General features: G+C 40.8%; 1 protein-coding gene and 1 long non-coding RNA gene across 2 annotated transcripts; both read left to right on the forward strand.

Moving 5' to 3' along the window:
• Nucleotides 1-9,085: 9,085 nt before the first annotated feature.
• Nucleotides 9,086-11,700, forward strand: LOC137004122 (uncharacterized). Its single transcript, XR_010892112.1, has 3 exons — nucleotides 9,086-9,144; nucleotides 9,222-9,337; nucleotides 11,155-11,700. It is a non-coding gene; the product is annotated as an uncharacterized lncRNA (long non-coding RNA).
• Nucleotides 11,701-12,326: 626 nt separating this feature from the next.
• On the forward strand, nucleotides 12,327-14,589 carry LOC137005103 (uncharacterized). Its single transcript, XM_067365886.1, has 3 exons — nucleotides 12,327-12,415; nucleotides 12,544-12,657; nucleotides 12,844-14,589. The coding sequence occupies exons 2-3, from the start codon at nucleotides 12,635-12,637 to the stop codon at nucleotides 13,508-13,510; spliced, it is 690 nt and encodes a 229-aa protein (XP_067221987.1). The 5' UTR covers nucleotides 12,327-12,415; nucleotides 12,544-12,634; the 3' UTR covers nucleotides 13,511-14,589.
• The last annotated feature ends 495 nt before the right edge of the window (nucleotides 14,590-15,084 follow it).

Here is a 15,084-nt window from a genome sequence, read left to right on the forward strand (position 1 = left end):
CCACTGAAGCTGCCATGGAGCGGCTGATGGCGCGAGCCGTCTCCTTTGTGGCACGGAGAGATAAATCAGTGGCCCGATGTAGCTCTTTAATATCGTCGGGCCGCACCTCCTCTGCCTCATCCATTTCCCTCAGCAGGTCGGCCTGATATGCTTGTAAAAGTGCCATAGTGTGTAAACAGGCACCGGCCTGACCTGCTGCCATATACGCCTTGCCCACCAAAGATGATGTAGTTCGGCATGGTTTGGTGGGCAATGTCAGGGCTTTAAGGGACGACGCAGCGTCAGGTGACAAATACGCTGCCAGAGTCTCCTTAACCCTGGGCATCGTCCCATAACCGTTCTGCTTGAGCCCCACCAGAGATGAATAATGACGGATGGTGGGGCTCGAAAGCCTAGATGAATATGGCTTATTCCAGGATCTCGCCACCTCAGTGTGGAGATCCTGGAAGAACGGTAAACCCCGACGTGGAGGTTGTTGTGCTGACTGGAGGAAGCGTTCATCAAGTTTGCTTTTACTACACTCCTCCTGTCTCTCGGCTGGCCAATCGATGTTTAATTTCGCCACGGCTCGAGAAACAACCTCCACAAGCTCCTCATACTGTGGTGATTGGGCTGGCGAGTCACCCAAATCACTCATATCACAATCAATACTAAGTACATCCACCTCCTCAGAAGCAGATGGACTTAGCTCAAGGGGCTCGCACGGGGCGGAAGAAGCTGCGAAGCGGCCTTCCGGATTCCGGTGTTGAGCACTGGGCCCAGCGGTTGAGGGTTGAGAAAGGGCCGCAGCCGTTTCAACCCCCGCCACCAGGTCCATCTGCGAACCCCATGACTGCAAGTGCCGAGCTGCCTCAGCAACTGAGGGGCCTGAGCCACGAGGAACGCCAAACTGGCCACTATCAGAGAATAAAGCCAGTCGAGAGTGGAGCGTTTTGACTGGAAATGCTTCACAAGCTGGGCAGTCAGCCTTCTCAAAGGCTGAACGTGCATGCTCCGCTCCCATGCAATAAACACAAAACTCGTGTGCATTCCCCTGCGTTATAAAACGCTGGCAGGGAGGAATACACGGTCTAAAGTTTTGGTTATTGCCTTCACTCGCCATTCTAATATATATATATTTTCCTACGGGACAAACAACACCAAATAAGACAGACAGAGACACAGAACGCTTGCTGAAGATCAGAACGCTGAAACAGCTGTGTTTGACAGCTCTTTTATAGCTTCCGAATTCCGCCGGCATACATCACGGGATGACGTTCAACCAATGAAGATTGGACTAGTTGTACACATCTTCAGGAGCGCTTACGTTGAGGCAGATCCCCCAAAGCATTGCCATGGTGACGCAGCGCGAGTTCCCTCGAAAGGGAACATCCAAATAAAGGATTTCAAGAACAAAAAAATGGGTTAATAAATCAAGGTTATTGGTCTTGTTTAGTGCTTTTTGCTTTCATAATATTTTATATTGTTATATATTATATATTGTTATTTGTTAATTTTTTTTTTAATTTATTTATTTTTTTGTTTGTTATATGTGACACTGGACTACAAAACCAGTCTTAAGGGTCAATTTTTTGAAATTAAGATATATACATCATCTGAAAGCTGAATATGTATAAGCTTTCCATTGATGTATGGTTTGTTATGATATGACATTTGGCTGAGATACAACTAAAAAATCTGGAATCTGAAGGTGCAAAAAAAAATCAAAATATATAGAAAATTACCTTTAAAGTTGTCCAAATGAAGTCCTTAACAATGTATATCCACTCACAAAAAGAATTTTTTATATATTTACGGTAGAAAATTTACAAAATATCTTAATTGAACATGATCTTTACATAATATCCTAATGATTTTTGGCATTAAAAAAAAATCAATAATTTTGACCCATACAATGTATTGTTGGCTATAGCTACAAATATACCCGTGCGACTTATGACTGGTTTTGTGTTCCAGGGTCACATATAGGAGTAATGTTTTCTAATGAACAATGTAATTTAACATTTTAATTCACAATGCTCTTTTGGAGCAACTTAATGGCTGCACTTTGTTCTGCACTATGTTCCACCACTTTAAAACAAATGGATTTGTTGTTTGTTGTGTTTTCATATTCAAGAGATTATAAGCTAGATGCAGCTTTTTTGTGTTTGCATCGAATGTTCTTCAACTTTGATTGATCTGTTGATCTGTTGAAAGCAGTTATTTTGAGTTAGATGCATAAATGTTATCCTCCTATTCAAATTTTACATTTAGGGGTGCATACAACATATTTGCCCACCGGCTAATATAGTTGCCGCACATTCAAACACATTTTTTAAGAAAAAAAAAAAAACAAAAACCTGGGGAAAATAAATGCAGAACATGCTCACATAAGACACTATTAACAGGACTATATGCATGAAACCATTCAGAAAAATTTGGACACAAATGGGTTAACTGAAAGTATCTTGCACTGACATATCTTAAAATATGAGAACCATTATTTTGTCTGAAGATGCACACCAGTGAGGTTTTTTCTAGAGTATGTTTATAAAAGCTACTCAAATACCCTAATTGAACGAAGGCCTAACCCTGGCTTAGTCTAAGCCCTGTCTCTGAAACCGGGCCTAAAATTCTTCTTTACTATTTCTTAAGATAATCTTAAGAACATCTAAGATCAATTGTGCTATTTTGAGACACCATGAAATATGAACAAAAATGTGCTTTTAACATACTATCTCTGTATTTAAAAATGTATTTAATTAATTTAACTTATAGTAAACTTGAACCCATAATGTACTACAAGTGGCACATTTTTGTTCATATTTCATGGTGTCTCAAAATAGCACGGTTGAGTACACTTAGATGTTCTTAAGAAGTACTAAAGAATACATTTTTGGTATATTAAGCACAAAAGAGGTGCGTGAAAATAGAGCATTTTAAGTACATTACAGAAGTGTACTTTTTTTTCATCTAGGTATGGTTTTGACAGAGGGATTAGGGGAGAAAGACAAAGTAATTGCTTATAGAGAAAGTTAACTGCTTTTTAATAATATAATGATGAACTGAAGGGTTCAAGCAGGCCACTGCCCAATGGAGATCATCCCTGTAAAGGTTAGATTTTGACTGATTGGCATAGAGATGTTGAAAGTTTTCTGAGGCACTTAAATATAAGGCTGATAATTACTGAGCACAGGCACCCTCTTTCTGCACTCACTCAACATGCCCATAGGTCGTTTGTCAATTCCCTGAAATATGACCCATAGGAGCATTTAGTCTTGGTTCAATGATAAATTAATATGCATGATTATACTGAAGAAATACTCTGTTTTACTTGGAGCTAATTTTCTCTGTTCTCTGATGTATGTTTTGGTTGTAAGAGAGACTACTCTAGATTGAAATTTCAGACAAATTTTATTTCATTTTAGTTCACCCAAAAATGAAAATTCTGTCATTAATTACTCACCCTCAATTAAGGTGAGTAATTTAAGACAGAATTTTCATTTTTGGGTGAACTAAACCTTTACCGGTAAATTTCCACCTCTAAATGAGTGAGGTTCATTCTTTTGTGTTACACAGCACATTTGAGCTTCTGCAAAAAGTTTGTTCTTGCACGTCTTTCAGGTTCAGTTGAGCTTCTGTTTATGTTTTCTGTTGCTAATCAATATATATGTGAATAAAAGCCTATATTCAATCTGTTCATCAAATAAAGCAATATTTTGGACTAAACTGCTCGATTCAGATGGATTCGTTTTACGATTTCTTTATGACCTTTTTGAGGCAACAAAGTGGTAGTTGTGTGGACTGTCAATGGATTAAAAAGATCTTCATTTGTTTTCCAAAGATGAAAAAGTCTTACGGGTTTTGAGCAAGATGAGAGTGCGTGAACTTCACAATCACATTTTTATCCTACTTGTAGCAAAATAACAGTCAGTTACATTGTAATTGTATAGACTACATACATCTGTGCCAGCTTTCTGGTTTCATCAGTTTTAGATTAATTTGGTTTGCCATTATATCCTTATTTGTGTTCATAAGTAAAGTATCATAAAAAACTGCCAACAAGAATAAACACATAAATAAGTGTACATTATTGTATATATTTAGGCTAGATATTATTTTTTTATAACTTGAACTCTCTTGTTCAAGCAACTTTTCTTCAATCTTAGCCTATAATGCACTAAACACAAAAAAATAAAATTGCAATGTACATAATTAGATGGGACAGTTGACAAGTGTGTGTGAAAGAGAGGGATTCTGAGGAAAAAGATTCAACGAGTTGAAGCATGTTATCAACTTAAGAATCAAAAAAGTTGTATAAGTTGATGAATGAAACTGTGGAGGTGTAACGAAGGCGGGAGATCCAAATGCAGCGTTTATTAGAAGTAAGAGTGGTCGTACAGGCAGGGTCAAAACAGGAACAGTGAGGAACAGGCAGAGTTGTAGTCAGGGTACAGGCAAGGATCGAGGCAGGCAGCAATGGGTCGTAAAACAGGAATCAGGCAGGAACAGTAACAAACGGGTAAACAGGGATATAACGCTCGGAAATGTCACACTGGGTAAACAAGACTTTGCGGTGAGGTGGTGTGTGTATGAGTCTTTTATAGTCCAGGTAATGTGTGGCAGCTGGGTGTGGTGATTAGTGTGGAGTGATTGTGAAGTGAGTGCAGGTGATGAGCAATGGAGGATCATGGGAAATGTAGTCCAGGATGTGACAGGAACAGATGTGATCGTGACATAACGCCCCCCTCCCGGAAGGCGCGTCCTCGCGGCGTAGATGACACCAATAGAGAGGGGGGGGTGGGTGCATTGGAGCTCTAGTGGCGGACAGGAACGGAGTCTCCAATGCAGGTTCCCGGGCCGCCATGGCGGGTCAGGTGCTACGGGCAGCCATGGCGGGTCAGGTGCTACGGGCAGCCATGGCGGGTCAGGTGCCACGGGCAGCCATGGTGAGTCCGGAGTGTCAGAAGGCCATGGGGGATCAGGTGGCTTGGGTAACCTCGGCAGGTCAGGTGACTTGAGCAACCACGGCAGGTCAGGCGGGTCAGGTGGCTTGGGCAGCCACAGCAGGTCAGGTGGTCTGGGTAACCATGGTAGGTCAGGTGGTTTGGGTAACTACGGTAGGTCAGGTGGTTTGGGTAACTACGGTAGGTCAGGTGGTTTGGGTAACCACGGCAGGTTAGGGTCCATAAACGTCCATAATAGTTCAAAGGCCAATGACGGCAGTGGCCAGGAAGAGTGCCCACCCAAAAGCTCCCCACCCTCAGGTATACTGCCCCCCCCCCAAAAAAGTTCTTGGGGATTTCAACGGGGTCTGTTGCGGCCTCGTGGGCAAGGAGTTCAGGTGGTTCCGGCAGGGCCAGGCGTTCGGGTGGTGCCGGCAGAGCAAGGAGTTTTGGTGGCGTTGGCAGGGCTAGGAGCTTGGATGGCGCCGGCAGGGCCAGGAGCTCGGGTGGTGCTGGCAGGGCAAGAAGTTCAGGTGGTGCTGGCAAGGCAGGGAGTTCAGGTGGCGCCGGCAGAGCGAGAAGCGCAGGTGGCGCCGGCAGGGCAAAAAGCGCAGGTGGCGCTGGCAGGGCAAGAAGCTCAGGTGGCGCCGGCCGAGCAAGCAGCTTGGGCGTAAGAGGGGGAAGAACGGAAGAAGCCTTCCTCCTCCTCCTCTTCCGAAGATGAGGCGATGCGGCCATCTTGTCCGTAGACACAGGCAATGCGGCCATCTTGTCCGTAGACACAGGCAATGCGGCCCTCTTGTCCGTAGACACAGGCAATGCGGCCCTCTTGTCCATAGACACAGGCGATGCGGCCATCTTGTCCGTAGACACAGGCGATGCGGCCATCTTGTCCGTAGACACATGCGATGCGGCCCTCTTGTCCGTAGACACAGGCGAAGTGGCCCTCTTGTCCGTAGACACAGGCGATGCGGCCATCTTGTCCGTAGACACAGGCGAACCTGAGAGCGTTGCAACAAGTTGGCTTGAGTGCGAAGCGGCCGGCGGGCTTGAGAGCGAAGCGGCCGACTGGTTTGAGAGCGAATTGGCCGGCGAGGACTTGGGGATGCCAGCTGCTCGGACCGTAGTCAGTGGAGGATCAGCCACACTGGAACGCAACCCTCTCCGCTCCCGGACTGATCTAGAGACGTGACGTGACTCTGGGTGATCAGCGGTGACGTGACTTTGCTGTGGGCGATCAGCGGCGACGTGACGTTGCTCTGTGCGATCAGCGAAGGTGTGAACTGTTGCTGTTGTGATGGTAGCCGCCATTTCATGCGTGTTCCTTGGCGCGGCGGCCATTACGTGATTTACCATGGTGTCGGAATCCTCCGCGACACCCACAGTAAAACGTGAACCATCAGATAACAGGGCAAAGTCCAGGAATTCCACGAACGACCCTCGGGGACCATTGGTAAGCAAATAGTCCTTTAGTGGTTCATTTAATCCATAACAGAAAAAGTCCATGAGGGCACAGTCCGGTAGATCAGATCGGTAGGCAATATCCAAAAATTTCTGAATATGTGCCTCGAGGGTACAATCACCTTGACGCAGGCTGACGAGACACCATGCTGGATCCATGCTGAGGCTGGACATGCTCAGAAAAGCTGCTGGATCTTGATGTGGCGAAGTCTTCTGTAACGAAGGCGGGACTCAGAGTGAGATCCAAATGCAGCGTTTATTAGAAGTAAGAGTGGTCGTACAGGCAGGGTCAAAACAGGAACAAACAGGAACAGTGAGGAGCAGGCAGAGTCGTAGTCAGGGTACAGGCAAGGATCGAGGCAGGCAGCAATGGGTCGTAAAACAGGAATCAGGCAGGAACAGTAACAAACGGGTAAACAGGGATATAACGCTCGGAAATGTCACACTGTGTAAACAAGACTTCGCGGTGAGGTGGTGTGTGTATGAGTCTTTTATAGTCCAGGTAATGTGTGGCAGCTGGGTGTGGTGATTAGTGTGGAGTGATTGTGAAGTGAGTGCAGGTGATGAGCAATGGAGGATCATGGGAAATGTAGTCCGGGATGTGACAGGAACAGACGTGATCGTGACAGGAGGAGAGAAGAAACATAATTATCCCTAAAACTATTACTTCTCCCAAAGCTACAAAAAATAAAGGTGTGAAAGCGTGTTATACTGGCATTAAAAAAAAATGAAAATCTGATTTTTATTCATTTTGTGGAGACATTGGTTTTCAAACATGCTCCTGGAGGACTCCCAGCACTGCACGTTTCATATGTCTTCCTCATCTAACACACCTGATTTACCTCATCAGCTCATTAGTGGAGACATAGAAGGGACATAGAAAGCGTGCCCACAGAAAGCCCACGTAGGGGCTAGTTGGTAGCATGTTTTAGCAGATTGTTAACATTTTACTAGCATGTTTTAATATGTTGCTAGTGTAATCCCTCTACCCAGGTCCTACTCGCCCCGCTCTGTGCGGGCCTCAAACCTGGGTCTCCCAACGCTTTAACAAAGAGGCTAAAGGCTGCAACCCTTTACTAGCACAGCGGTTTACTTGCACAGCAACTACTAGCTGGCCTCCGGTACACCAGCATGATTTTGACACTTTGCTAACATGTTTTAACACATTATTAAAGTGTTCCTAGCATGTTTTAACGTGTTGATAGCATGTTTTTACACATTTATAGCATTTTTAACACATTAGCATGTTTCTAGGGTACAACAGCGCTAAAGGCACACCTTAAAAACACACTCTCAAAGTGTATGACTGCAGGAAAAATATATATATATGTTTGTACTGAACATTGATGGAGCAACAGATTTTGTGAGAAAATAAATCATAAAAGTGGTTAATTTTGTTTGAAAATCTTATAAATGTATGAGGTGGTGAGGGGGGCCTTTTTACAGATCAAGGATTAACTTTTTTGTCATTATTGTTCTAAAACATAATTTCTGCATGTTTTTCCTTCAGAGTTCCAGCATATGGGAGGTTACAGTGAATAACATTGTACATTTTAGTCTCATGATGGGCAATTGCAGCCAATCACTTCTATCATTATGTCATTTTCTGCAGCTAATTCCTTTCTATAATAACATCTTAAAAAGGTAGTTTGGTCATAAAGAGTAAATCAGAGAAATGACTGTCATAATCCACTATAAATGAAACCTGTTGCATGCGGTTTTGTTGCTTGATGCACAAGTATGTGTTAAGGAAGGGTTATTTGTAGTGTTTCCCAAACACTTGTTTCCAAAAGCTCTGTTTCAGAAGAGATGTCAGAGCCGGTCAGATAGACAGGACACATTCGTATCAGACTGTTCACTTCAAAATCACCTTTACACACTTCTGAACTAATGCATATTCTTTTAGGTTACAAAATCAATTCTGTTGCACAGACATCAAAGCCAATTCTGTTGCTTCACTATTACATATTATATTGTTACATATTATATTGACCAATATTATATATTTTGTTGACTTCTGTACTTACATTATCCCAGATGTTTCCAAGAATGTTTAAATCCAGAGAAATAAGCAATTTTAACCAGGACACGGACCATGTCCGTGCGTTGTCTATCAATAGTGTTTTATTAGACAGGTGAGCAACTGTTTGGATACATTCATTGACAGAAAACTATTCATGTTATGTAGCTCAACACAGTAAGTCTTATTGTTTAAATCTTGTTTTCTTGATTTACCACAAGTACCATGTTTTGCCATGCCTTATATTAATGCTTTATGCTACAGCAATGTTAATAATCTCATTCATGAACATGATTTCTGCCTCGTTCTGATTCTTTTCCACCGGCTTTAGATGTGAAGACAACACCTCGCAGCGACCTCTAGCGGCAAAAATTTACATAATATACCTTCAAATTAGCTACAATTAACATTTTCTGTATCTTTCTGTATGAAGTCTTTAAACAATCCAGAAGGATTCCTTGTATACTGACTAGTCCAATAGTGTTGGACTTTTTGACGGACCATTTCACTGCAAGACTGCAGTAGAGACAACATTCATTATAACTGATATGGACTGAATTATATGCAAATGTCAAACAGTGTGTTGAACATTCACACAGCCTTCTCTGTTAAAGATTACACCTAGTTTATTTGCATATATTTGATCCCAGAATAAATATTCTCTCAGTCGGACGGGACCCAACACATCTTCTCTGAAGAGCTCAGGAGCGTCTCCCTTCTTCTCTATAATTCGTCATGGTAAGCATTTTCATCATGGCTTTTTTGTTTTGTTACTTTTATTCTTTCATTTCTCAGGTTTGTCATTTTGACTTTAGGCATCTGTGGATCTGAGAGTGTTCATCTTCTGCCTGCTTCATCTGTGTATTCAATGTGATCAGATGCCAGTGAACACCAATGTTCTTGCTAAAATTATCCAATATTTTGATGACAAGTAAGTCAATATTTGCACATCAACAGTAAAAATAAGTGACATGTTTTAATGGTGAATGTGCATGTAGCAAAGTTAAAGGCTCAGGAGAAGGAGGAGGCGGGAAATGGTGATTGTTTAACATAAAACTTTAAAGCTGCAGTCTGTAACTTTTTTTGGTTAAAAATGATCCAGAATCAATTATTGAGCAAGTACATAACCAGCCAGTGTTCAAAACTATCTCCTTACATTCACAACTGTAAGCTTGTAATTATGTTTTTTAATTTGAGTGGTACTGGTAGGTTTCCGCGGGAAATACGAGTTTGCATTTTTACATCACATCTGTATACATAAAGAAGGAGTCCCGGACGCTGCAGGTGGTGTTCATTTGTAAACATGTCATTTTGATGGCGGATTGTAATCAGGAAAGGTAAAAACGACCATCATCATTGACAACTGGTAAATCACCAGTAGTAAAAAGCAAAAGACTTTGGACTACAGCAAAAAAGGGAATGCGACCAGGCCCTTGTGAAAACAAGAATAAATATCGGCAGGGCTTTTGAAGGTGGCGTGAACTCTGAAAGGGTTTAAAACGGATGCAGGGATTGCTTTTTTCTGCTGGACCGGAAAGACATTTTAACGGTTTATTGGGTAGATAATGCTAATATAATACTAATATATGCTAATGTAACACTAAATCTTTTTTTGAAAACTTTTTGGCCAGAACAAAAGTGGCAGGCATGTTACTTGTTCAGATGACATTTTTTGGTGAAACGTATTATTTTGGACAAACTTGCAAGTCGTAGTATCTGTTGTACAGTATCAGTACAGTGCGGTGACTCATAGCACACACATACTCCTCGAAACATTAGATTCATCCGCGCTGAGGAGCCACGCTGATGCACAACCCACGTAAAGATGATAATTCTGCAAAAAAATAACTGCAGTTGCAGGTTTCATACAGAGATGGCGACAAAGAGGCAAAACTTATGGTCTGCAGCTTTAATCCTAAAATAAACAAACACAAAACAAAAGTAAAGCGGCAGTCCCTTACGCTGCCGCACAAACAAACAAAAGACCTGGTCCTCTCTCTTCCTTCACTGTCATCACTCCTCCTTTTATCCTTCCGGAGCTCCTGCGTGAAAGACCCGAGACCGGTGTGGCTCGTTAGCACTCGCGCCACCCGTTCCCACGGCTCTCGGCCCCGCCCTGCTTGCCAGTAATTCTGTCTCTGAAACAAGTCTTATGTTGTGTCCCAATTTGTCTACTATGCCCTAAAAGTAGGCTATGTACTGTTTTTGTGAAGAAAAAGTACATACTTTTGAGTGTGTAGCAGAAGAGTATGCAAGCTTTAGGATATACTACTTCATCATAAAGTCTGATTAATACTTCTGCGTCGGACCTACGCTGGATCCTCTGTGCCACAGGCTATGCGTCAGTTTTCATTTTTACTTCTGCGTCATTGTCCACATCAACATGCAACACGTGGTTCTAGCAGACCAATCACAGCGCTTGCGGTTCGCTTAGAATTGATGCATGGCTACATTTTTGAAGAGGTGCATGTCAGGCTATTGTGTAGTCTACACATGCAACACACAGCCTATGCCGTAGCTACAGCATACACTCAACACTTAAATGCATCTTTAACGGATACTCTGACGCTTAGTTACGTGCAACTTGTAACTGTTTAGTAAACCATCCGGGTATCTTTGGAATACTCACTTTAACACGATTTGGGACACACTAATTCTATTTTCGAATACTTTAGGATGGATAGTAAGCAAATTGGGATGCAGTGTTAGTTTTTGAAATCTGCATTATTTGTGATTTTTGTCTTCTAGGTTACAGCCAACCAGCTATGACAGGCCTAATCAGTATTCTGTAGTCATCAGGGTCCCATATCAACAGTGTACAGAACATTTCAGTCTTGATTGGGTTTTCAGCATGGACGAAATGGAAAACGCCTTCAGCGATTTCAAGACTAATAGTAAGCGAAGGTTTTGTGAAGTCATCCAAGACTCAGTCAGTCTCAGAGCTGCGAAGCCAAGTTGGATCCAAATGACCAGTTCTTCTGGGGAAACATTGCATTCTGAATATGTGCTTGTTTATCCTATAGATGCCACAAAAACATCTCCCCTGGACAAAATTTTGAGAATGCCAAATGATGATCAATGTGTTGTTTTGTATACGTACAACTCACCTTGCATAGAAAAGTGCATTAATAATAAAGATGACACTATTTTGTACGGCCTTTCAAACTGGCTAAAAACACGGAGAACTGGGATTAAAGCTTTCATTTTCCAAGAGATGTGGCGCAGAAACTCGACTGGTGTGCCAGCGGATCAGCAACAGCAGTTTACAAAGATTAATAATCTAGTGCCTCTCTATCGGTGTGTGAAGGAAAATAATCAAATGAAATGTTATAAGTGTGGAGATGCTGGCAGTGAGATGTTACATGAAAACTGTGTTTCCTAAAAAGCATTTTATGTCAGTAATCATACTGCAATAAATGATTTTCACTGTATGCCTTGCTCCTAAATAAAACTTGTTTTATCCATGTGGCGGCACGAGTAACATGACTGTTCATGAACGACTCATCACTCAGAGTGTATCTGTGTTCATCCAAAGAGTTTTGAGTGACTATAATGGCACTGTACATAAAACAATTTATCAAGTCGACACTGAAAGAGACACAATAACAGCCCTAATCGTGTGAAATAACCTTGATGCTGCTTATATCAGCCAAAGGTTAAAAAACAGCTTCAGTGAAACACTCAGTGTATTGTTGCTCTTCAGTGAAACTGGAGGTAAATAAAGAGCTACAGGTAAATGATAATCTTTGTGGTTAGTCTTAATGTCATTCAAGTCTATAGTGAGAAAATATCCAGGAACTGACAAATGCATTCACTTAATCTCTCAACAGTTAACCAAATGTTTGCAATGTCAATTGACTAATCGAATTTGTAAATGATAAACTTACATTCGGGTCTTTATATGTGCTTCATTTCCTTGTGATCATCAGCACTATCAGAAGAGAAACAACTGTGCTTCATCTCTGAAAATAAACGCATATTCTTCCTCATAATTCCAGCCGTCACAATGGTAAGTTTCAATTCAATAAGTAAACTTTCTTTTCTTTTCTACTTTTAAACAATCTGGTCCTTCAAATTATCTCCTGCATGAATTTAACTCAAGTTTTGTGCTGAAATGAGAGATGTTTTTCACTTCAGGCATCATTGAAGCATCTCGTCGTCCTCTGCCTGCTTCATCTGTGTGTTCAAAGCATTCAAGCTGATGTGAAACCCTGCCGCTCTTGCTAAAATGATCAAGTATTTTGATGACAAGTAAGTCTGTTTGTACAGTAGTCAAATAAATTAAAATCAACATATTTAGTTTTCAATTACAATCCATGTACAAAGTGTTGAGTTGATTCATATAAAAAGACACAAGGAACAAAGTAAAAAAAAAAAACAACAACAACAAAAAAACAATATTTCTTGAAAACTGTGATAATGTCTTATGTCTTTCAGTGTCCAGCCTAAAACCAAGCCTGATGTTCAGTACGCAATAGCGATAACTGTCCCACAGGCCCAGTGTACACAAGAAGGATCTGATATCCAGACTGTGTTCAGCAGGGAGGATGCACAAAATGTGAGAAATATTCTCAACAACGGAGAGAGATGTGTGCTCTGCACTCCATCCCAAAATGTCATTGCTGCACGACCAACTCAAAAACCAAGGGAACACGCTGAGCATTTTCTGCTCTATCCTATAGGTAATTCTCCAATGGACAAACTTCTAGCGCTGGCAGATCAGAACAGCTGTATAGTTTTCTATTCATATAACTCTCCTTGTGTGACGAGGTGCATTCAGAGTGATGACAATATTTTGAATGGCCTTGAAAACTGGAAGAATATCAGAAAAGAGGCAATGAATGTTTTTGTCTTTGAGAAGATCTGGCAGAAGGATGAATGGAGGAAGGATATGGAAAAAGATCTCCTAAAGATTCATGCACAAGTGCCTCTTTATCGGTGTGACATCAACAATACTGTGATGGAATGTCAGAATTGTGTGGAGAAAAACACTGGGAAGGTGATTCCCTTCTGTCTGCCTAAAAAGAAATCACTACTTTTCTATTTCCAGAAAACGCTTTTGTCAATGATCAAACGTGTGTGGCGTGTTAATTATCTTTCATAAAGCTGTTTTACCCAGAAAACATTGGGCTATGAAAGCAGAATTCTTACTCGTCAAACACACACATATATTTTTTAATTATTATTCTTGAACTTCTGTTCTGTGCCTAATTAAATAACCATGCATGTGTCCTTTGTCAGTTGTAATTCATTATGTAGACTCTGCAAACATTAGATTCTGCTCATGAATCATGCTTATCTAGTTTATTTGCAATTGAGTGTTCTTGTTCACTAAAAAACATTGGTGTAGGATTAACTTTGAAACTATTTTCGCAAATAATTACAAAGAAATGGCAAGTAATGCTCAATTAAGGCCCGTTCACACCAAGAACGATAACTATAAAGATAACTATAACGGTAGATATATTTGCATCCACACCAACGAACGATAACAGTCTGTTTATTCTAAACTCACGCGCTGTGGTTTAAAAGTGTGCACAACATGTTTTTGTTGTTCTTGTTGCATTTACACGGCTTTAACCAGCAGATGTCATCAGCATGCTATGTTTCGATTGAATAGTGTAATTGATCTAAACTAACAGTGAATTTAGCTGGCGAAGTCCATATAGTGGAATAAAAACAACGCATAGTCTTTTTTCACCACAACTTCAAAGTTCAAAATACTTGTTAATTTATGTAATAAAAACAGTTTGAACCATGTTCTCTTATAATCAAACTGACCCTTGTACACTGTTGACCCCTTAACCCACCCCTAAACCTACCCGTACCACCAAACCTGTCCCCATCCTTACTCATATCACACCTCTATAGCAGCAAGAGTGTTTTGCAGTAGAACATGAACACAATAAGTACATTGTACCTCACCATTTTTGACGCAAGTACATAAGACACCTAATATAAAGTGGGACCCGTCATTCTTATATTGTTCAATATTCTGTTGCTACCAAACACCTTTTTGCATTTGTACATTTATAAAAAAAAAAAAGTGCATTTGATAATATTGAAGTTTAATGACATTTTTAAGCATTTATATTTACATTAAATAATGATCTGTTAATCAACGTGTTTTTAATAATAATTCATTAGCATTAGTAAACATTAACAAGCATATTATCTCATATTTCTGGCTATGTGAATATATATATTAACAAATTATCTGATCTGTTAAGCATTATATAATGTTTGTTATGATGTATTAATTAAAGTTATTACAAAGTGTTACCCTTGGAGGAATTATTAATTGTTCTGTTTCTTATTGGCCATTTTGAGAAAGTCCAAAAAATACTGTACATGGCGACACACACATAGATGCTCAGACATTATTAGAGGAGTCAGTGATGCAAATGTGAAGCATTTTAATTGAAAATTAAAATCCACATATAGTTTTCAATTAAAAAGCATGTACAAAGTGTTGAGTTGATTCATACAAAGACACAAGGAACAAAGTAAAAATGTCTTATGTCTTTCAGTGTCCAGCCAAAGACCAAGCTTGATGTTCAGTATGCAATAGCGATTACTGTCCCACAGGCTCAGTGTACACAAGATCCAGACTGTGTTCGGCAGAGAGGATGCACAAAATGTCAGAAATATTCTCAATCACAAAATGTCATTGCTGCA

Source organism: Chanodichthys erythropterus, chromosome 17, assembly GCF_024489055.1.
Source record: "Chanodichthys erythropterus isolate Z2021 chromosome 17, ASM2448905v1, whole genome shotgun sequence".
NCBI classification, from domain to species: Eukaryota; Metazoa; Chordata; class Actinopteri; order Cypriniformes; family Xenocyprididae; genus Chanodichthys; species Chanodichthys erythropterus.